We start from the raw sequence: 23,286 nt of genomic DNA on the forward strand, positions 1-23,286 counted from the left end.
AATATACGACCACAAAAATTTTTTTGCGGTCGTATAAAAAAGGAAAAGACAAACAACAGTAGACAAAACACAACATAGAAAACTAAAGACTGAGCAACACAAACACCACCAAAATCTCTGGTGATCTCCGGTGTTCCGGACGGGTAAGCAGATCCAAGCTATAAAATTTGTCTGGAAATAAGTGGAGTCATAAATGGGTATTTTTTTTAAAGATATAGCAAACACAACTTTCTTGAAAGAGTTGGTTGGAGCTCGTAATTAGATGACGTGAAACTGATAATTAAAATGCCAAAGTAAACCAAGCAAATTACTCATTTTTAATTGATGACTTATTTTACCTAAGAAGTACAGAAAAATAGGAGATCTTTATTAAAACAGATTTGGTAAAAAAAGACACATGTTTTTATTTTATTTGTCTATCAATACAGTCCATCTATTTCAAGGTATTGTGACGTAGATCTAAAATATTTGACAAAGAATATATATGTAGGACCGAGGTGCTATGGGGATGCTGAAGAGCAATGGTCTGCGCCAAAGTGCATTGGTCTATAAGAGTTGTGATGGCTAGTTAAAAAGTTACAGATGTTCAGTTATTATGAGAGCTTGATTTTTTCATAAGTTGGTATTTAAATACCAAACATTCAATGTTTTCTCCAGTTGCAGTAAAAAACATCAGTGATCTATTTTATTCCTTGTCCTTATTCTGATAAGGTATACATTTTTTGCTTATTTTGTTTCATTGTGACTAACCAAGAAGCTTTTGCATTTCAAACAACTACCACATTTTTTTCAGTCATTGCAATTAGTTATGCTTTTCATTAAAAATAGCTTTTGTATGTAGCGTCAATTTCTGAACAATTGTATGGAAGACTGCTTTTTTTTGTCTAAGCTATTTACAAAATACCGTATAATGTACACTACGTTACAGTGAGGACTGGAAATGCAATGACAATTTATCTTGACTGTGTTATAATTAAATGGGTTAAAAAAAACCAAAAAGCTCCTTCTTAAAAAGAAATTGACTTCTACACCACATGTAAACATGAAAAACATTGAAAATTTGATTTGTGTAATCGAATTCATTTCAGTGTAGCTATCAAAACGATAGTGTCACAATGCCACTATCGCACTTCGACATGATAAAAAGTGTACTTCAGCGTTAAACCATGGGACATCAGCATGACCCTTGCATATATATGCAGAAAACCTGATACTAGTAATCTACACATATCAGCTAAATGGGAGTTCATCCCCTATAATATGAAAGGACATATTTTTGTATTGAAAACACCTGAAATCATTCGGATCAAAAATAAAAAAAGGAGGGGCACAATGGTATTATGTCATGAAGAAAGTGAATGTTTGATTAAACTTCATTCACTGGTTAAGGAGCAGTTGTGGATGGGGGATGTTCACCCCCTATAATATGAAAGGGCAAAGTCCATGTTTGTGTATGTGAACTCGCAAAAATTTTTCTGATCAAGAAGTAAAATAGGGTCACCATGACATTATGTCATGAAGAATTTGTTACAGTTTGATTGAAATCCATTCACTGGTTTATGAGGATTTGCTGATTGGGTATGTTCACCCTATAATTGGAATTGAAAATTCCATGTTTTGGTATGGCAAACCCCAGAAATCATTTTGATTAAAATGGACAAGTACATTACATAATAAAAATTATCTGCAAGTTTAGTTGAAAATCATTTTTTGGATTGGAAGAAATTGGTCCAGACAAACAGACACTCCAATCACTAAATCCCTCTTTTCTGTAATCAGGGGTTTAAGGAGGTAAGGTATTATTACCAATAAACAACTATCTATCAAGAGTCCAAATGATCTAGATTTCAGCAACTTTAGGTCACTGATAGCCTTCAACAATGAGCAAAACCCACACCGTATAGTCGGCTATACAGGGCCATCTCATGACAAAATGTTAAACAATTCAATACGTCCTTATTTATGACAAAACACTTAACAAAAAACAGATATGACAGACTAAATTACAGGATCCAAACATGGGACAGACACATTAACAATGTAGTAGGGTTTAACATGTGTGTGAGTGATAGACCCTCCCCTAACCTGGGGCAGTGATCTATTAACAGCACAACATCAGAACAAACTTAAAATCAGATGGAAAATATTTTCTGGTTATTCTTTTTAATACATTGAACATAGGCCTTTAAATGGAAATAAAGTATAAAATAAAAGGAACTATATCTTTTTCTAAGCATTCAAAATTGATTTGAAGCAACGTCATCCATATGTGAAATTATGGGTTTTTCATTAACTGGGAAATCACAGTATCTCAATGAAACCAATGAAATAAATATAGATTTCATCACTGCAACAAGTGTGTTACAATATCTCTCCACTCGAGACAGTTAAATTTTAATATTTAAAGCGTGAGGCTTGCTGAGCTTTTTAAATAATTAAAATTTAACTGTTGAGAGTGGAGGAATATCGTAATACACGAGGTATAGTGGTGGAATCTGTTTCTCTAATGATTTTTATCCTTCCTTTTCAAAGATTTGCAGAAAGTTGTGTTCTTTATATGTGACGTCATCAGGCATGGTTGCCTTTTTTCATGACGTCACAATAGGAAATTAAGAAGAAACTCAAGAAAATCTGACGTCATAATTAAATTTTGACCAATCATTTGCAGAGAACAGTGTTTCACTAGTGAGGAGAATTATTTTTCTCACACCGATCAAGAAATGTGAAAATAGCACAAACATTAGAGAACAGGTTTTCTCCACATTGAAATTTTGCAATATTTGTATAAGATAAATCTGATGATCGATAAATTGCATTTGCTGTATTTTAACAATCAAAACAATTGATTTTTTTAACTTACAAACTAACCGAAAGAAAACTTTGATAAGTTCTTGTCAAAATTATCTAAGTCTGGTAAATCAATTTGAATGTCAAAGATAAGTTTGGGTCAAAGTTATCAAGGCCAGATCAAACATATATGATGCAACAAAGCCATGACATGTGTTTTACGAATAGGAGCATGGAAAACCTATTAATGAACATATCGAGCATTGAGCATTTCAGCATAATGCACAATACTCAGTGTAGTATTATAAATATTAATCTAATTAAGATTTTACTATGTAAATTTTGTTGTTTTTTATACGACCGCAAACAATTTTTGCGGTTGTATATTGGTATGACGTTGGCATCGTAGTTGTCATCGTCCAAAGACACATTGGTTTTCGCACTCTAACTTTAGTTTAAGTGAATGGATCTCTAAGAAATTTTACCAAAAGGTTCAATACCACAAAAGGAAAGTTGGGATTGATTTTGGGGGTTATGGTACCAACAGTTAAGGAATTAGGGGCCAAAAAGGGGCCAAAAATAAGCATTTTTGTAACTTCCAGACATAACTTGTGTGTTAGTGTATGGATCTCTCTGACATTGTACCACAAGGTTCCATATCACACAGGGAATGCTGGAATTGATTTTGGGGGTAATTGCTTCAAAATATTAGGAATTAGGGGTCAAAAAACAAGAATTTTTCTAGTTTCATGACAATAACTTGTGTGTAAGTGTATGGATCTTTCTGAAATTGTACTACAAGGTTCTATATCACAAAGGGAAAGCTGGAATTGAGTTTGGGGGTAATTGCCCAAAACATTTAGGAATAAGGGGCCAAAAAGGGGCCAAAAATAAGCATTTTTCTAGTTTCCAGACAATAACTTGTGTTCAAGTGTATGGATCTCTCTGAAATTGTACTGCAAGGTACCATACCACAAAGGGAAGGCTGGGATTGATTTTGGGGGTAATTGCTTCAAAATTTTAGGAATTAGGGGCCAAAAAAGGGGCAAAAAACAAATTTTTCTAGTTTCAGGACAATAACTTGTGTGTAAGTGTATGGATCTTTATGAAATTGTACTACAAGGTTCCATATCACAAAGGGAAAGCTGGGTTTGAGTTTGGGGGTAATTGCCGTAAACGTTTAGGAATTTGGGGCCAAAAAGGGGCAAAAAAACAAGCATTTTTCTAGTTTCCAGACAATAACTTGTGTTCAAGTGTATGGATCTCTCTGAAATTGTACTGCAGGTACCTTACCACAAAAGGGAAGGCTGGGATTGAGTTTGGGGGTGATGAATCATAAGGGATATAAAAAAATTGGGGGGGGGGGGGGGATTTTTTTCTTTAAAATTTTCCATTTTAAATTGGTTATTTCTAATTTATATATAAAAGCAAATAATAATGATATGGTTTGAAAAGGTAAATTAAAAATTCTTAATTTCTCAGACCACATTCATTCTGTGTCAGAAACCTGTGCTGTGTCAAATATTTAATCACAATCCAAATTCAGTGCTGTATCAAGCTTGAATGTTGTGTCCATACCTGCCCCAACTGTCAGGGTTCGACCTCTGCAGTCGTATCAAGCTGCGCCCAGTGGAGCATTTTATTGTTGTCTGTATTTGAGATTTTTAATGGAGCTAAATTTTAATATGTTTTTACAATTAAAACAAGTAAACCATCAGACGGTCAATTAAGAACAATATAAAACTATTTTTTTCTATATCTGGAAAGAGTTGTGAAATGTGAAACAATCCTTCTATAATCTCTAATCATAGGATTAACATTCAATTTTTTTATTCCCTATATATCACAAATACATGTATCAATGATCAACTGTTTATTGTACCCCTTTTAGGAGTGGGGCTATATTGCTATCACCTGGTCTGTCTGTCCATAAAACAAATATTTTTGTCACTGTATTCTAAACTACTAAACAGAATGACATCATGTTTGGTCAGCAGCCTGATTATGAAAGTTGATAGTGATAAGTTGTGGCTTGTGAGCATTATTTCAATATCTCAAATATCTACATCCCGTTTGCAGATACTCTGAATTTTTCAATATGTTGATTAATCAGAAAAAAGATGAATGTTTCAAATTTTATTGAAATACACTTCATAACAAATATGTAAGCACCATGTTTGGTCCCATTTTTAGGAACTACCAGTAGTTTTGAAAGAATATTGGTACATAAAAATAAGATTTTATTCTGAACAATATAAATGCAAAAAAGCTTTTCCTTACAATTCTACATAACTTGAATAGCTGTTTTTTTAATAATTTTATCAGGTACCTTGACCTCTACTGTATCTGCAAGTTTTTATATATACACTATATCTCCTCTTTTTTGATGGGAGGAAATAAAAGCTCACATTAATAATTAGGATCTTATAGTAATTTGAGATAGAATATCATTATCTTGATCTGGATAATGCAAACCAATCTGAGTAAATAAACAAACATCCATGATATTATTGTTTCTTCAGCGTAATGACATGCAAACGTTCATTGATGTAATCCAAACCCCTTTTTTTGTGCTTCTCTTCCATAGCGTCCATAGTATCTACATCCTCTATATCACAATCATCTCCTACAAGTAGTCAAGTATTTTAATGTGAGAAACTGATAGTTAATATAACACAACATTTTCCTTAAGGTGGATCATCACTATATATTTTCTCAGATAATTTTTTTTTATTATTTTGCTTTTTTCAAAAATATAATAAAAAGTATAAGGGACACAGTGCTAAATGTGAAGCTACAAGAAGACCAATTGTGTATTGCTATTTTACAATCCAAGATGGTGATATATAGTTAATCTTCCTTAAATCAGATTTTCTTTATTCCTGACTTAAAATAAACATCATGATTCTGATCATATTCATGGTTCTAATTCACATGATTCTGTAAGGAATGAAATAGTGAAAAACAAACTTAAAAAAGATGTGTGTGATATAAATTTGTTTAACTACTAAAACTATAATGAGCCATATACAGTTAAACTTTTATATTAAGATCCCTTATGACAGGTGCTCTTCATATAGAGGTTCATTTTGCAAGGTTTGTCTTGGCTTGCTATATTAGCACTGCAAGTAGGGTTGATAGGAGGGGTAATTGTTAAACTAAGTTTCCAGTAAATAATAAGATGACCATTGAGAAACCACTTTTTAATGAACATATTTATAGTTTCTATAAAATAAGCAGTGTAAAAGTTATTTTTTTTTTGCATTTATTTTATATGGACAATGAAAGGAAACCATATAAAAATTGAAGAAAATGATAATTCTAGAAAACTGCTTAAATAAAGGCTCAAATAATGTCGTTTTCAGTAGTGCCATTTTAAATATCAATTGAGTTTTTCTGTTAAACAATATATCTGGCATATCATTTTTTTTTAAGGCACTAATTATCAACTGATCATAAGCTCAACCTTAAGTGAGGTACGAGAAAAACTGCTTGTCACTGAATATAAATTTTTCACATGCAGTTTTAATTACATATCAAAATATTTCATTGCATTTCTGTGTAATTCTTATTTATAAATCAATCTACTGTGAAAGTACTTTATTCATTGGTATCAGTTTTGGTGGTTTGAGCAAAAGTTGCATGTTCGTGGGTTGTTTAATTCATGTATTTTAGTTTTCTGAAAAAAATCAAGTGAAGAATTTAAAGCCATCAGAAACAAAGATTCTTGAAAATAATCATATGTTATTTCATAAGGATTGTGGAACATTGAAAAATAAGGTGTTAATTTTCACTAATTTGTTCGTCTTTCATTACTGACAACATTCATCAAGTTTCTAATAAAATAATTGCTTTCGGAAATAAGCTGATTCATCTATGGTTACAAATTGTCTTGATTTACATGATTAAAGGATATTGCAAAGTAAACATTTTAATTGCTGCAGGCATGTAATCAGAAGTGATGAAACTAATTAAACGAGATCGAATAATTAACAGATTAACCATCATCAAAGGTGTTAATTGGGCCATAAACATGTCATTTAAAGAAAACGGTTACAAAAAAAACCGCTACAAATTTACTTTGAATTATAGAAACTAGAGGCTCTCAAGAGCCTGTGTCGCTCACCTGTATTTACTGATGCTTTGGAAATCATGTAAAATAAGGTTAAAATCATAATTAATAGTATTAGATATTAGATATTATAATGATATCTAAGATAAGAACAAAAAACTGCAAAATTTCTGTAAAATTACTAACTCAGGGGCAGCAACCCAACAACAGGTTGTTGGATTCGTCTGAAAATTTCAGGGCAGTTAAATCTAAATCTGATGAACAATTTTGCCACCTGTCAGATTTGCTCTAAATGCTTTAGTTTCAGAGATATAAACCAAAAACTGCATTTTACCCCTATGTTCTATTTTTAACCATGTCGGACATGATGGTTGGAAGGTGGGGTCATCGGACAAATTTTTTAAACTAGATACCCTAATAATGATTATGGCCAAGTATGGTTAAATTTGTCTCAGTAGTTTCAGAGAAGAAGATTTTTGTAAAAGATTACAAAAATTTACGAAAAATTGTTAAAAATTGACTATCAAGGGCAATAACTCCTAAAGGGGTCGACTGAAAATTTTGGTCATGACGACTTATTTGTAGATCTTACTTTGCTGAACATTATTGCTGTTTACAGTTTATCTTTATCTATAATAATATTCAAGATAATAACCAAAAACTGCAAAATTTCCTTAAAATTACCAATTCAGGGGCAGCAACCCAATAACAAGTTGTCCCATTCATCTCAAAATTTCTAAGCAGATAGATCTTGACCTGATAAGATCTTGACCTGATAAACAATACTACCCCATGTCAGATTTGCTCTAAATGCTTTGGTTTCAGAGATATAAGCCAAAATCTACATTTTACCCCTATGTTCTATTTTTAGCCATGGTGGCCATCTTGGTTGGTAAACCATTATAGGTCAATGTACGGCCTTCAACACGGAGCATTGGCTTACACCGAACAGCAAGCTATAAAGGGCCCAAAAAAATTACTTGTGTAAAACCATTCAAACGGAAAAACCAACGGTCTAATCTATATAAAAACGAGAAACACGTATGAACTACATAAACAGAAAACAACTACTGTAATCAGATTCCTGACTTAGGACAGGTAACAAACATTTGCAGCGGGATTAAACATTTTAATGGTACCAAACCTTCTCCCTTTTCTGAAACAATAGTATAACATCACAACATAGAAAAACACACTATAAAATATCAATTGGAAGGCTTAACTCAATCAAAAAACGTAAATTAACACACAATGAACGAATAAATTTGACCTGTGACACCTGAATGCAAATACACAGTTAATAAAAAATTACAAGGGATAAATAATTAAAGTCAAAAGTAAATAAACAGGTTTAAACAAAGTTAAAGTATGATATCACTGTGAAATTTCAAACAATTTATAGAAAATCATCACTTTTGAAGAAACCTGTGTCATATTATACACAGGTAAATGAAAATAATTTTGTTGTTAAGTATACTTCTTCTTCTGTGTGTATAAAATCTTCCGTTTAGGAATAACAAGAAATTTCTTTAATATCAATAAAACTAATCTAACACTTGGTACATATGGGGTGAATATCAACAATAAAAATATACAATTAGTGCTAGATAAAACTTCCTGTACAGGTCCAAGAACAGCATCTAAGGAAAAATGAAATAATTTTGATGTTCATAGTACGAAGAAGTGAAAATTTGTAGTAATTAAATACCAAATAATCAAAGCTGGTATATAGACAAGATCCATGTTAACATTAAAGAACAAAAAAGCATTACAAATAGTATCAACAGGTCAAATTAAAAAGAAAGTACGATTGGAGAGTACTCGCAGTTACTGACAGCTAGTTAAAAGCCAAAACAATTAATAATAAAAAATAATGCATCAGAGACTAAAATCAACTAAAACACATCCCAGGGATTTAGTATTTTAACATCATGAACAGTCAAAGAAGACATGACTTGTGCAATGCCAAAAATAAATGTATTGACAGGTAATAGGATAGTTAGGAGTGACTTCTTTATAGATAAAAATGAACGTGTGTGTGTCTCTATACATCCCGTTTGAAAAGAAAATACAAATTTAGTTATGTTTTAATTTGCTAATGACAAAATCGGTTAAATTTGGCCCAGTAGTTTCAGAAGAGAAGATCTTGTAAAAGTTAAAGGACGACGGACGACAGACGCCAAGTGATGAGAAAAGCTCACTTGGCCCTTTGGCCCAGGTGAGCTAAAAAAGCAAGCCTAATATGATTTTTTTTAAATTTTCGTATGAGAATTATGAGGAGATAAAATGAACACTTCATCATCACCAGAAGTCTGACTTTCATCAATCAAAACAAATTTTTCATGAAAATTAAAAGGTTAAAAGTCATACAGTTAAGGTTTTTTAAAGATTAAATGGGTAAAATCCTGTCTGAAGTTGTATATATAGTTCATAGTGCGTTTGCTGATATTCGATGTATCAGGTAATCAATCCTACATAGGGGTCTTTCCATGTCTTAATTTCCACTTCTCTATACACTTAAATTCATGGTTAAAGCCATCCAAGAAAACCACGAAAAATTGGTACCCCACGAAAAAAGAACTTTCACAGTATATAAAAGTCTTTGTTTTAGTAGTGAATTTCAAATTTATAAATAATGCTATTTCTTCAATTTTAAAGGGCACCTCTGTGGCAATGTGGTCTAAGTAGTCCAACTACTGAACCACTAGCCTGTCAACACTAAGGTTGTGAGTTCGAATCCCACACATGGCAAATGCATGACTCCAATCTTTATTGACTATATATATAGCTAGGATTGTCAGTTTTCCTACCGAAGGTCTGTGGTTCTTTCCGGGCACTCCAGTTCCCTCCACCAATAAAAACTGACCGCCACAGAATAGCACAATAGTGCTGAAAGTGGCGTTAAACACCAATCAATCAATCAATTTTAAAAGATTTATTTAACATGAAAATTTTTTCCCTACTATTGTGATGGTTATGTCTTGAATGCCAAAGTACATTGTTTTCTTTAACCTCAAATAGACTATAATTACACATACCATATAGAGACTGAATCTGTTCTGCAGATACAAAGTGTGGTGGTCCTGAAAAAAAATTATTCATCAAATCTGCTCACTCTTATATTGATTTCACTTTAAGTGTAAATAAAGTAACATAAACAAGACTACAGTGAATGTTCTTTTTCATGTTAATAGTTATCTCCCCTGATTAAAAAATCTATGAAATATCAAAGTTTCAAATTATTTTCATAAGTTTATTCCCTTTCTTCACTTAACTTATTGGTATTTCTGATAAAGTGGGATATCTTACCTGGCCATAATGCTTCATTATAATCTAAAGTATCCAACAAATACTGACAATCTGGTGCCATCAATGATTTCATCAATGTAGAATATCTGTAAAAATTAAAACAGATGTGAGATACAATATTAAACAAGGAAGGTCGCAGCTATGATTAATTATCTGGAATTATATAGAGAAAAAAAGGATGTATGTGTGGTATATGACAACAAACTACTATCGTCCACGGTACTTTCATGTAGATCTTATACAGAAATTTTAACTGCATTATATTCAGCACCTTGTGTGAGGCAATAGTAGTGAAAATATGGACTTCTTAACAACAGTCATCATACTCTTTGAAAGATGAGAAGCATTTCACATTTAGCTGTTATGAAAATTAGAATTAAATCCATTCCTGAGTTGTTAGTGCAGTTTTATCAGTGTACTATTGTCTGTTTTTTTTTTATGTAGCACAGAATTGTTTTTTTAAACTAGTACTACTTACTTTTGTCTATCATGTCTATTAATCGCCACTAAAGCTCCACGGTCCCAAATCCCATTAAATTGTCCTGCTGTCTCTCTGTAAATACAAAATATATCTATCCATGCAAATTTGTTTTTTAGGATATACTGAGTGAACAATATTTAACAAAATAATTCGAATGAAAAAACTTTAAATTTAAAGTTTCTAAAGTTCAAAATCTGTATAATTGTTGTGGAGTAAAAATTGCACCTTATGGTTCATGTTCGTTGTGTACAATAATTCATCTATTGTTATGTATAGAAATATAGTTCATTTATGAAATATTAACTATAAAACAATAAACTGTTATCACAGAGATATGTCTCGCCTTTTTGTAATTTTGATAATGCAAATGTTGAAATTAAAATAGCTATACTTTAACACGTACATTATGGAAATATTCAAAGTCGATGAGCCATGACTGAAGGTACATGGCTAAACAATCCCCATGGAAATGAGATGTGCCAATGCTAATACAACTGCATACCAAATCCCATTGACTTATTATAAGTCGTTCCCTTTAAACAAACCTAAACACTAACATTAACTTGTAAACTATGTAAAAGTTTCGAAGTCAATGAACCATGATGAGGGGTGGGGCTATATAATCTCCATGGAAACGATACTTGCAAATGCCAATAAGTTTGCATACCAAATATCATTGACTTAACATTAGCAGTTCATCTTAAACTGATCTAATCACAAACTAATACATATAAACTAAGCAATTGTTTCAAAGTCAATAGGACATGACTGGGGAGGTGGGGCCAAATATTCTCAATGGAAATGAGATATGCCAATGCTTATACAACTGCATACCAAATATCATTGACCTACCACTATTGGTTCCCCATAAACTGACCTAATCACAAACTAATACATGTAAACTAAGCAAAGTTTCAAAGTCAATAGACCATGACTGAGGGGGTAGGGTCAAATAATCTCCATGGAAATGAGATGTGCCAATGCTAATACAACTGCATACCAAATATCATTGACCTACCACTTGTGGTTCACCATAAACTAGACCTAATCACAAACTAATACATTGTTGACGCCGCAGACGCCAGAAACAGCATACCTATGTCTCACTTTTCGACTCTGTCAAGGCTAGACAAAAAGTATTTGTTGCTAAACTTTTTTACTCAGTAAATATTTGCACATACTAGTGAATTTGTATGGATATCAATATTAACTTGACATTAAACATTTTTTTAGCATGACACTTTTTTAGTGAAGCATGAACTGAAAATATATGTTGACATTCCAACATTTGCGCAAGAAACATACCCAGGAACTCCAATTAGTTGAATAAGAACTTTAAAATGGTCACTAAATATCATCCTATGTTTTGGGGGTAAAGACTTGTTGGACAATCAGCATGTGGCAATTGTTTATTTACATTTGTTTACATTTACAAGTGATCATCTTAAAGGGCGCTTTTTGATTGGATGCAGCCAGTTACAACTGCGACCAATGAAAATCGTTACCTTATTGATCAGAAATTCTATCTTAATCTGCCATGGGTGGAGAGGAGGGGACTGGATAGTAACCCTTGGCTAGCGAAGATTATCCCATTTATAATTTATCCAAAAGTTCAACAACAAAAATCCTTGCATATATAATTATGAACAATGTAATATGTTTCAAAATTTTTTTTTTTGAGAATGAACTATTTGAAATTCTATTTAATTATTTTAACCAAATGAATTTCAGTATGAAGAATGAACCATACCTTAATAATCATTATCAGTTTTCAGTTATTTCAAACCTGTATAATAATGTTTTTACATAAGTGATATTATTTTCACATGTATATATATATATATATTTAATTATAAGGATATTGGTATCTGATTTAACAGAAACATAAATTGTTAGCTTAAAATTCACATTTTATAAGAAGATACTTACCTACTGAACTTGTAAAAATCACAACAGTATAACAATATATTTTTGTCCTTGCTCTGAAAATATTCAACATAAAAATTTTTCAATGAATAACAATGTAAGATTTTCAACATTGAGATGTAAACACTTTTCATAAGGCAACAATCTAGGCGACCTACACTGAAACTAAAACAAAATATGACAATTTGTATATATAAACTTTAAAAAAGGAAAAAAAACATAAACAAAACAAAACTCATAAAATATATTATTAAATAAGGATGATCAGGATCATCATAAATATGTTATCTTACCTCCTATAGATTTCTGGGGATATGATTGGTAAAAGGACCAGTGTTCTCCCCAGGATTTTTGAATAGCACCAGGGTAACGCGTGAAATATTTCATACAATCAGTTGTGTCTTCGTGTCGCGTCGCTTAGCTCTATTTCTAGTTACTGTAGTTTTTATGTCTCTTGTTTTGTTTGTGTTATGTAGACATTGAGTCAGAAAATTATTGGTAAAAAAGAAGTAAATATTCATCTGAATTTAAAGTAATTAAATCTTTTATAAAATCCAAAATCAATAAAAATAAAATATCATTCAAAAGAGAACAAAAATGTTCAATTTAAAAAACTTTCTAGTTTCTAGAGAGAAAGTTGTTGTATGTGAAAGGATTCCTGTCATAAGAAGATATAAATTTAACAAGAACAATTGCAAATATTGATTTATTATTTGAACCAGTTTCTATCTTAGATTTTAATAAAAAGAAATTTTTCATAAATTTTAGAACATTTTTCCATAGATTTCATGTAAATAATAACCTTTCTTGTCTTTAGTGATAATCAAACATAGATACAGACTTAACACTGCACTGAAATCTAAATCTTTATTTGTCATGAACCATTTAAAAAGAATTCCTAAATCTATAAATTTATCTTTGATCTATAGATCTATAAATAACCATATTCAATGTCAACAACTAAGTCTCCCTATTCTCCCGCCTAAATGACAGGAAGTAGATATAAATAGATTTAACATGTGCTTATGGATAAAATTTGCAAGATTACTTCTGTTATTCATTAATTATGGATATAGATAACCAGTTTGAAGGTACAGTCATGCATTTCATTTATAAAATAGAATAGATTGCAATTAATTGTAAATAAACTTGAATATTCTACGTGAACTAACTGGGTCATGTGATATGTACAGACAGATACTACAGTTTGAAACCCGACTATCATGCAATAACTATGTCATAATTAAAAATAATATTGGCCATGGTTTTATAAGAGACATATAATACTATAATATAAGAATTGAGAAATGTATAATTGTCAATTATACGTAATGAGCCACCTTTATGATGTACAAAAAATGTACCTATCGGGTCAAGACACTGTGTACAAAGTATTTGCCAACTTGTCACAGGTCAGTGCTTGGGTGGTGACTGAAGCCATAAAATAGTTATCTGTGATCATAAAGTTATGAACTCTTAATTAGAATCATGTTACAAGTGTTAATTACATCGATTAAATCCAATCAACAAGGTTAACCTCATAAGGTAAATCGATCACGTGATGTAAACAATCTGTGTTGAACTGGTTTGAACTGGTCAAATTTCACCTGGAATTTTATACCGCACGGAAAAGATTTAACAAGTCGTTTAAAACTTTACCGATTTACGATTTTTTAACTGAAAATTTTAGCACCACGGAGAAAAATTATACATCACGGTAAGAACGATACCACCACGTTAAAAAATTATTCATCGCGGGCCCGCGGTCATTTAAGGGCCTGGGGAGAACACTGAGGACTACACGTGGTGACTACATATATTTGATGAAGGGTGTCCTATAAACTATGGGGTTAGTTACCATATGGGGTTAGTAAGGAGTTACTTCCCTTTCAAAACAAAAAAAGAAAACTGAAAGGTTTCAACAGACAAAGAAATTGATAATGAACGATTGAAATAAATTCATAAAACAAATTTAAAGCTAACAAGTTGTTATTGTTGGCATTTGTTTTTTGTATAAAACAAATTTAAAGCTAACAAGTTGTTATTGTTGGCATTTGTTTTTTGTATAAAACAAATTTAAAGCTAACAAGTTGTTATTGTTGGCATTTGTTTTTTGTATAAAACAAATTTAAAGCTAACAAGTTGTTATTGTTGGGTTGGCATTTGTTTTTTGTATAGACAAATAGAAGTAGGTTCTTAATAATAAGTATTGAAGACTTAATCACTTTGACAGGCCGCTAGTCTAAATACCACATGTGAAGATAGTCGGTAAGATAAATTCGTTACACAGTGTGCTAGTGACCTAATACGATATATATGGGGTCAGTAAATTCCATATCAGCTGAGAGCCAATTTACTGGCCCCATATATATCGTATTAGGTCACTAACACACCATGTAACTAATACTATAAACCATTGATTCATTCATTTTTCTGTATGACATTTTTTTTGGGGGGGGGGGGATTATAGAAGATGTGTATGTATAATGTACCTGTATACTTCCTTGCATACACTATGCATTTTCATGTATATTTCAAATTACAATCATTTAATCTAATTTATGAAATAGCAAAATACTGACTTTTTAAAATCTTGACCACAAGAACTGTTACTTTTCTACAGTTTTCAAGTCACCAGTTATCTTCACTATGCTGATGTTTGTTATGTGCAGTTGCAAAATAGGCAGATCAAGTATGCAGTTCAATCTGATTGACCTGTTTATGACAGACTTTAAGGTATTGATTGCATGACTGAAAGATTAGGGAGCATGTATATCAAACCCACATTAAAACTTAAAATGGCCTACAGTGTACACTTTTCCTGAAAGGGTCTCAACTGGTTCAACTGTGTGTTCAAGGGAATGTTCCTCAAAGAATTCTTGAAAAGCAATTTCTGAGCAATCAACCCCAACAACTGTATGGCCTTGATCTGCTAACCTGTAACAATAAAATTGAGCAATTATGTTACAAATATCCCTGCTTTAGATTCAGTGTACATACATCTACTGTATGAAAGAACCAGGTTAGACACACTTCACACTTAAATAAGCAGGGTTTTTGTTATAAAATAAATAAATGAGATTGGGTGATTATCTCTCATATCTAAATGCTCCTTGAATTCATGAATATACATGTTACCTTGTAACCTTTATAAAACTATTTTTCTGTTTAATGTCAAAATTATTATTAATAAGTAAATATTTGCTTTAATAGATCATTAAAGAATTATAACAACCTAGAATGCAATGCATTAGAAACCTGCTGCCTTGTCTTTATAATTAAATCTATTTTGAAAGAAATAATGAGGTATGAAGATAGGCAGATGATGATTAAAATTTTATTGAATATTATCTAATAATTTTAAAAAATCATCAAGAATGCCATTTTCACAGTCGATTAAACAAATAGATCTCAGTAACAAGTCAACACAATTCACCATTTCATATCCAATGATTTGCCACACAAAGGGATAAAAATCTTTAAATTTTCTCTGTTGTTGATCAGTCTGTTTACATGTTTTTCAAGCATCCTATAATTGAAATAAAGTATGTGATGTTAATAATGCATTCTAGTCTAAAAACTTTAAAGCTATAATTCTTCAGTAGAATATATGCCACTTATAATCAAAACTATCATTATACTCTTTGCTGACATTTTAATAACAAGAAAAAGATTGGTGTGTAAAGATGATGAACCAGGGTTATGTCAAAGAATGTCTCGTTCTATTTCTAAAAAAGTTCATCGGAAGATCCCAAGATCTTGTTGATAAATATTCCGTATCAACTTCACATATAATACAAGATGGTCTTGAAGTACAGATTCTAGGTATTGACTTGCTTATCATCTTAATTACATCTTATCATGTTCTTTTTTTTTGTCTTTGTATATTTTAACCTTTACTGTTTAGTCCATTTTTGGTAATATCCTTTTGGTATGGCAGGGTTTTTATACATCCCGCCATTGTGTTATTATGCTATGGTAATTTTTTTGTATTCTTGTCTTACATTTTTGCTTATGAGCCTTGTCTGTAGTGTCTATAAGCCATTTTGTTTTTCTTTATTTACATAGATGTTTGTTTTTATAGTGATTTAACTTAATGTTGACTGCTTTACCCCAACTTGTGACATTTTTACCTATTATGTTGGTTTGTTTTGCTCACACATTATTGTCAATATAATGGAATTCTATGCGACTGTCATACAAGTGAAAGGTTTAGCTAGCTATAAAACCAGGTTTAATCCACCATTTTCTACATAAGGAAATGCCTGTACCAAGTCAGGAATATGACAGTTGTTTTCCATTCATTAGATGTGTTTGAGCTTTTGATTTTGCCATTTGATGAGGGACTTTCCGTTTTGAATTTTCCTTGGAGTTTGGTATTTTTGTTATTTTACTTTTTATGATACATTTGCACAAAGGGAATTGATTCCATGAAACCATTTTACCTTGAACCTTGGGGTAATCAGTTGATGACTTTTAAGCTTGTCACTTTTATACCAAGGTTGCTGAGCAGAACTGAACATTTTGTGCCTTTACCAAGTTAGGCTATCTTAACCATGTGTTGTTTGCTGTTACTTGTATATCTGGGTTTTTTTTCTTTGATGGAGCCCCTTGTTGGTGGTTGATGTGGTCTGTTGTAAAGTGTTGTGGTTTGGTGACTCCTCTTAGCCCTTATGTAAAATGACTGGAAAATGTTTGTGTCGTTTATTTATGGTAAAATGTCCAAGGTCTAAAATTATTTGTTTATGTTCAACATGTCATTGCATTGTTTATTAAATTAATATTGTAATCATTGTGATGTCAAGAAATCTTCAAGGAATTTTAGCGTAGCTATTTCTTTAGAATTTTTCCAAAATAATCAAGTACTTTGTGAAGATTCAAAGTCACATCCAATTTAATCAAATGAACATCTTGAATAGGAAGTTAAAGTAAACAACAGAAAAGTAAGAGCAACTTCAACTTACACATGCATACATGTATATATGATACAGGCCTATGAACTGTTGACTATAGCTAACTGTGGCATGCTCATGGTTTTCTCCAGTCATCTCAAGCAGTGTTCTCCACAGGATTTTTTGATAGTGCTGTGGTAAGCTTGTAATTTTTGACTATTTTCAGTTACTTTGTCGCAGCACGCTGTTTGTTTGTAATGTATTTTTTGCCAAGTATTATTTCTTTCATTGTTGTGAGTAGCCATTGAGTTCAAAGTTTCTTTCTTTTTGTCCTTCTATAGATTTTCAGAAAAGCTTTTCATGCATTACAAATAAACAAATAGTGCTAAACTAGTTGAAAAGAGCTTGAGGTAGCTCATTTTACTTCAGTGATTTTAAAAGGTTTTGTATAACTTGTTTTAAAAAAAAACCTTACACATTAATATGGTCCTTGTGAAAACCAATATTCCTGTTTTTCCATCTTTCATTCCACCCATCTGCATCTAATACAGTGAATTTGTTAGAAGCATCTGAAGTTTTCTGATTTTCTGTCTTGTCTTGCCTGAATAAAAAAAAATGTTATAAATATAGTTATAAATATAATAAGTTTCATGTTTAACATTCCTTATAATATTAAACATCAAATAAAGGGCATCAAACATCATCATCATTTCTTCTTCAGGTAAGAATTGGGTTTTAAAAATATTAAAACTCTGTTAGACAAATTATAATCTGATGAGAAAAGCCAACACTGGTATTTTGCCAGTGAACTAAAAAGTAACTTTTTAGGTAAATTTTGTTCTGTTTAGGAGTGCATATGGATAGACATCCTGCAAATAAAAAAGTAATCCTTTTGAGTAAAATAAAGCCTGTGTTACAGGTGTTTAGATCTATTTGATCAAATAAATCACATACGCTTGTGGACAAGGATTTAGGTATTATTTTTTTTTTCCATTGCTTGCACTGAATATTCCATTTTCTATTCTTATACCATATATTACAATCTCATTAAAATCCGATGTTATGATCTGCTACACTCCGTGGAGAGTATCGTAGCAAAAACTAACAGCTGATTTTAATGAGATTGCATCATATGTGTAACAAAGTTACATCATTCCCAGCATTTACAAAAGAGATTGTGGTTTACAATGTCCTGTTGTGTATTCCCTTAACAGTGTGTTTTAATCTAAATTATTGTTTCATGTTAAAAAAAATGCTGATTTGTAAATGGCATACATGTACCTCACTTAATTTAATGGTGCAAAGGCCAATCCTAACAAAGAGGGATACATGAGGGTCTGGATGGGGTTTATAAAATAGAAAATAATAGCCGTAAAAACAAATGAATAAAGAAAAATAAGCAAAAAAAATAATAAAGAATGGGGTGCGAAAGTTAAAGAATACTAGAAAGAACTTGCGCGAGCGCGGGTTGAAGACTACTTGAAATGTTTATGGTGATACACAGCTTGGGTTCGTGTTTCTCAAACTGTTTTTATGCACTGGTGCATTATGTTGAGAGTTTTGATTAGTTTGTCCAGTTCTTCTTCCATGGAGTTTGAGTGTCTAATTAGTAGCTTCTGTCTCGGTTTTACACAGGTGCTCCTAGAACGGAGGAAATAACTCAGAGAAGAAGAAGACAACCTAGAACACTGATGATTAAAACATTTATCAGTGGTGCTAGTTGGTAGTATTTCTTTTTTTTCGAAAGGTGCAAGTCAAGTTCTGTCACTGTGTGATACGGGTGCTCCAAGAACGGTGGAAATAACTAATAGAAGACAATTTAGAACTCTCTGATGACTTAAAACATTTCTTCAGTGGTGCAAGTTTGTAGTATTTTTTTTTTTTTCGAGTGGTGCAAGTTCTGTCTCTGTGCTCCGAGAAAGGAGGAAATTACTAAGAGAAGAAGAAAACAATCTAATGATTAAACACATTTCTTCGAGTTTTGTTATATTTCTTTTCTTTTTTTTTTTGATTGAGGCAAGTTGTAATAATTAGTGAGAGTGTTTGAGTTGGGCGAGTTGGCCGTGGGCGGAGTTGTCATAAATTCAAGACAAATAGAATACTCTGGCCTTTGTTAGTCTTGTATCATTTTTAATTTTAGTTTCTTGTGTATAATTTGGAGTTTAGTATGACATCCATTATCACTGAACTAGTATACATATTTGTTTAGGGGCCAGCTGAAGGACGCCTCTGGGTGCAGGAGTTTCTCGCTGCATTGAAGACCCATTGGTGACCTTCGGCTGTTGTCTGCTCTATGGTCGGGTTGTTGTCTCTTTGACACATTCCCCATTTCCATTCTCAATTTTATATAAAACCATTTCCGCCTGCTTACAAAACGTAGACAGTAAAGAACCAGCTACAGAACTTTATTTGGGGTTTAATTAATTAAGCTATGCTAATTAAAATTATTATATAATACTTCAAACGATCGTCCGCTCGGAGACAAACCAGCTAAAAAATTTTGGTCTCTAAATTTAATAGTATAGATTTGTGGAAAATAAAATAATTAGGTAATATAATACTGATAACAGAAATGAATGATATACCAAATAAAGAAATCATCTAATTACAGTAAAATGTAATAGTAAAATCATTTTCAAGAGAATTTTACATCTAATAAGCGTTTGTTTTAAAGATAAGGAAAAAAGCACTAAAAATTTATAGAATACAGAAACTAAGGATCCCCCATCCAGACCCTCATACATTATCAAATAATTTTACAAAAATAAACTTCAAAGAAGCATGTGTTTGACAAATACAAGCAATGTGTACAACATGTTCATAAAGATTGTTTATGTTGTATCTGCAATAATACAGTTATTTGTGGAATCTTGAATAATATAGTTTAGGAACAATGTCACCAGAGACATATTGATGTGGACCAGAAGTTATCCTTCTTTGTGCATTGTATACCATTTGGATTGACTCTCTCCATTTCATCATTAATCAATTATTGTTTGTTATATGTATTAAAAAGCATAATTATACTGGATTGTCTGTATCCAGAGAAGGGACAACTGCACACGGCATGCAGATTTGACTTATATCATTGATCAGTCGAAGTGAAGTTGTTTCAAAATTTGTTGACAGAAATTATAAACCTTGACCTATAATGGTTTACTTTTATAAATTGTAACTTGGATGGAGAGTTGTCTCATTGGCACTCATACCACATCTTCTTATATCTATTTGTAGTAATTTACAGTAGTAATGATTATACAATCTACATATACATGTATACTCAACAGACCCCTATCTTCCCACAACATGGTAAAAGAAAAAAAAAATCAAGATTTACTAGACTTGATTGGATCAAACAAAACCAAGTTTTTAAAAATTAAAGAACCTTTGTAAGCATGCTCACATACCCCATGCCCCCACATTGTCACTGGGCAAACAAAATCTCACCAGATTTCTATGTTAAAAGACTCATAACTCCTACAATAATCAACTGATAAAAATTTCTTGTGACTATGCACATCTACATAGTATGTCCTTATCATATACAAAGTTTCATGAAATTCTGTTGTGTGGTTTTAGAGAAGTTGTGATGACAAACTGTTGCAGTAGTATACTTAGGCCAAAATTCTAAGTTCAAAAGGGCTCATCTCCTAGAAATAAAATTGAATCATATTTTCCTGTCGATATGCACATCTACATAGTACACATGTATGTCCTTATCATCTACAAAGTTTCATGAAATTCTGTTGTGTGGTTTTAGAGGAGTTGCGATGACAATCTGTTGCAGTAGTTTATTTAGGCCAAAATACTAAGTTCAAAGGGGTATAACTCCTAGAAAAAAGTTGAATCATAATTTTCTGTTGATTTGCACATCTTCATAATATGTCCTTAGTATCTACAAAGTTTCATGAAATTCTCTTGTGCGGCTTCAGTGAATGACTAACGGACAGACAGACAGGTCAAAAACATTATACCCCACAGAACTTTGTTCAGATGGGTATAATAAAATAAGAGTATTTTGATGAAGATAATACTATTAATAGCAGTTTGCCACATTTACACAACATGTCTGTTTCTGCATAAAACGCAAGGTGGCGGTAACTGGTAACTGACAGTAACTTGTCTCTGTTGCAAACAATGAAAAAAAAAAACATTCAAATCCTGTACCAAACTCCCCATGGCATACTATCTAACAATTTGATAAATTCGTACCAATGATACGCCTTTATTAGTGATTGCTGGAGCATTGGGAGTGACTGAACAAACTTTAAAGATGAAAGTTTCTTGACGCTGTTAATCCAACGCAAATTCATTTTTTACGACGAACTTCTTCAGCTTACTTACATTATATCAAGTTTCAATCTGTGCCAAAAAATGAACCTTTGAAAATAACACTTAGATCAATGTCGGATACACAAATATCCGTAAAACGTTATCGCATGTGCTTGACGAATGGATCCCCTTTTTCTAAATATATCATACATGTATGTGTAAAGGGAGTGGTTCTGGCCTAGAGTGTATTGGGCATATTTTAAGGCACTTTAAATCGGTCCTACTAAAAAGCGCCCGGGAGCGCCCGGGAAAAGAAAAAGCGCCCGTGGAAAAGAAAAAAGCGCCCTGGGAAGAAAAAAAGCGCCCGGGAGAATAAAATAATAATATTTTATAACAATAAATGTTTTCCTGAATAAAAAAAAAATAATCATTGCTTGTTTTGTCCTTAATATAAATGGGGATATGTACGATGCTACATCTAAAATGTGTAGATAGTGTTGTTGCACTTTTACATTTTAGATTTCAAAATTGTATATTAAGTAAGTAAGTAAATATAAACAAGAGTATATAGAAGAATCAACATGCAACATGGTCACCCATTCATTAAAGAAATTGTCCAACTCTCGTATTAGCCATTATGTTGCCACGAGGCTTGCATATAGGGCATGGCTTGCATCATAAATAAGAAAAACAAATTATATAAAAAGAAAAAACATGATGGTAAACACCCGTTAAAAAAAATCAAACAAATTAAAACACAATTACAGAAAGAGATGAGAAATGCCTATTGGAAATATATCGAAAACATGATATTCGACATTGAAATACAAGAACCTGAAAATCATGGATTCAACAAACAACCTAAAATACTCTTTTCATACACAAAAGGCCAAAACAATGAAAACACTGGTATTGCACCTCTTAGGTATAAGTTCAAAGTTCAAAGTTCTTTATTTTCCAATTAAGGTCCCCTGACGGGACATAATGACAACAATACACAATACATTCTCATTCATAACACATAAACATATAAATGAAGATAAAATTAAAATTCACATGAAGTAGATGAGATTATCATAGAATATATAATCATATAAAATATCACATCATAAAACAATTGTTTTTATTATTATTTATAAGTTAGTTTCAAAATCTTTCAAAATTTCATATCTTAGATTTAAAACTGCCATGCCAGAGTGCAAATACAAATAATTTAATAATTTCATCATATAGTTTGCTAACAGAGGTCCACCTTGTCTCTTATCCAGAAAAGCAAGTTGAAGGAATAAATAATACAAGTCACTATAATGGAAAAGAGACCAAGGGCAAATGCACTTGGACATGTTAGCAAGTGTGATTTTAGATACCGTCTTAACCTCCTCGTGACTAGTGCACAAAAGTTTTTATCACTTTAATGCAAAAATCACCAAGGGATGATACCAAAAGGTTTAGGTATCTATTTGTCTAAATATAATGATTACTTTTAACAACACACTTTTTATAAAGCATTCAAGGAAGTGGTTACTGCATTCAGCAGTGGCAGCAAT

The 23,286-nt window shown here is 31.8% G+C and overlaps 1 protein-coding gene across 2 annotated transcripts; it reads right to left on the minus strand.

Annotated features, from left to right (window-relative positions):
- Positions 1 to 4,908: 4,908 nt before the first annotated feature.
- Positions 4,909 to 21,860, minus strand: LOC127730679 (probable thiopurine S-methyltransferase). 2 transcript variants are annotated; one of them, XM_052239205.1, is made up of 9 exons: positions 21,812 to 21,860; positions 17,943 to 18,068; positions 16,012 to 16,104; positions 15,383 to 15,512; positions 12,579 to 12,631; positions 10,647 to 10,721; positions 10,169 to 10,254; positions 9,898 to 9,942; positions 4,909 to 5,413 (listed from the first exon to the last, which is right to left on the minus strand). In XM_052239205.1, coding segments are annotated over exons 1-9 (729 nt in total). In that variant the 5' UTR covers positions 21,814 to 21,860; the 3' UTR covers positions 4,909 to 5,294. The 2 variants fall into 2 exon arrangements, with proteins under 2 accessions (XP_052095165.1, XP_052095157.1); XM_052239197.1 differs by having other exon boundaries at positions 21,680 to 21,849.
- Positions 21,861 to 23,286: the final 1,426 nt, after the last annotated feature.

Source organism: Mytilus californianus, unplaced genomic scaffold (assembly GCF_021869535.1).
Source record: "Mytilus californianus isolate M0D057914Y unplaced genomic scaffold, xbMytCali1.0.p SCAF_1, whole genome shotgun sequence".
NCBI lineage: Eukaryota > Metazoa > Mollusca > Bivalvia > Mytilida > Mytilidae > Mytilus > Mytilus californianus.

Coding starts and splice junctions, on each gene's coding strand:
- LOC127730679 (XM_052239197.1), bottom strand. CDS start 21,780: ATGAATTTGCGTTGGATTAACAGCGTCAAGAAACTTTCATCTTTAAAG. Junction 16,105..17,942: donor CACAAGGACCATATTAATGT/GTAAGGTTTTTT, acceptor TTTCAATTATAG/GATGCTTGAAAAACATGTAA. Junction 10,255..10,646: donor AATAGACATGATAGACAAAA/GTAAGTAGTACT, acceptor TAATTTTTACAG/ATATTCTACATTGATGAAAT.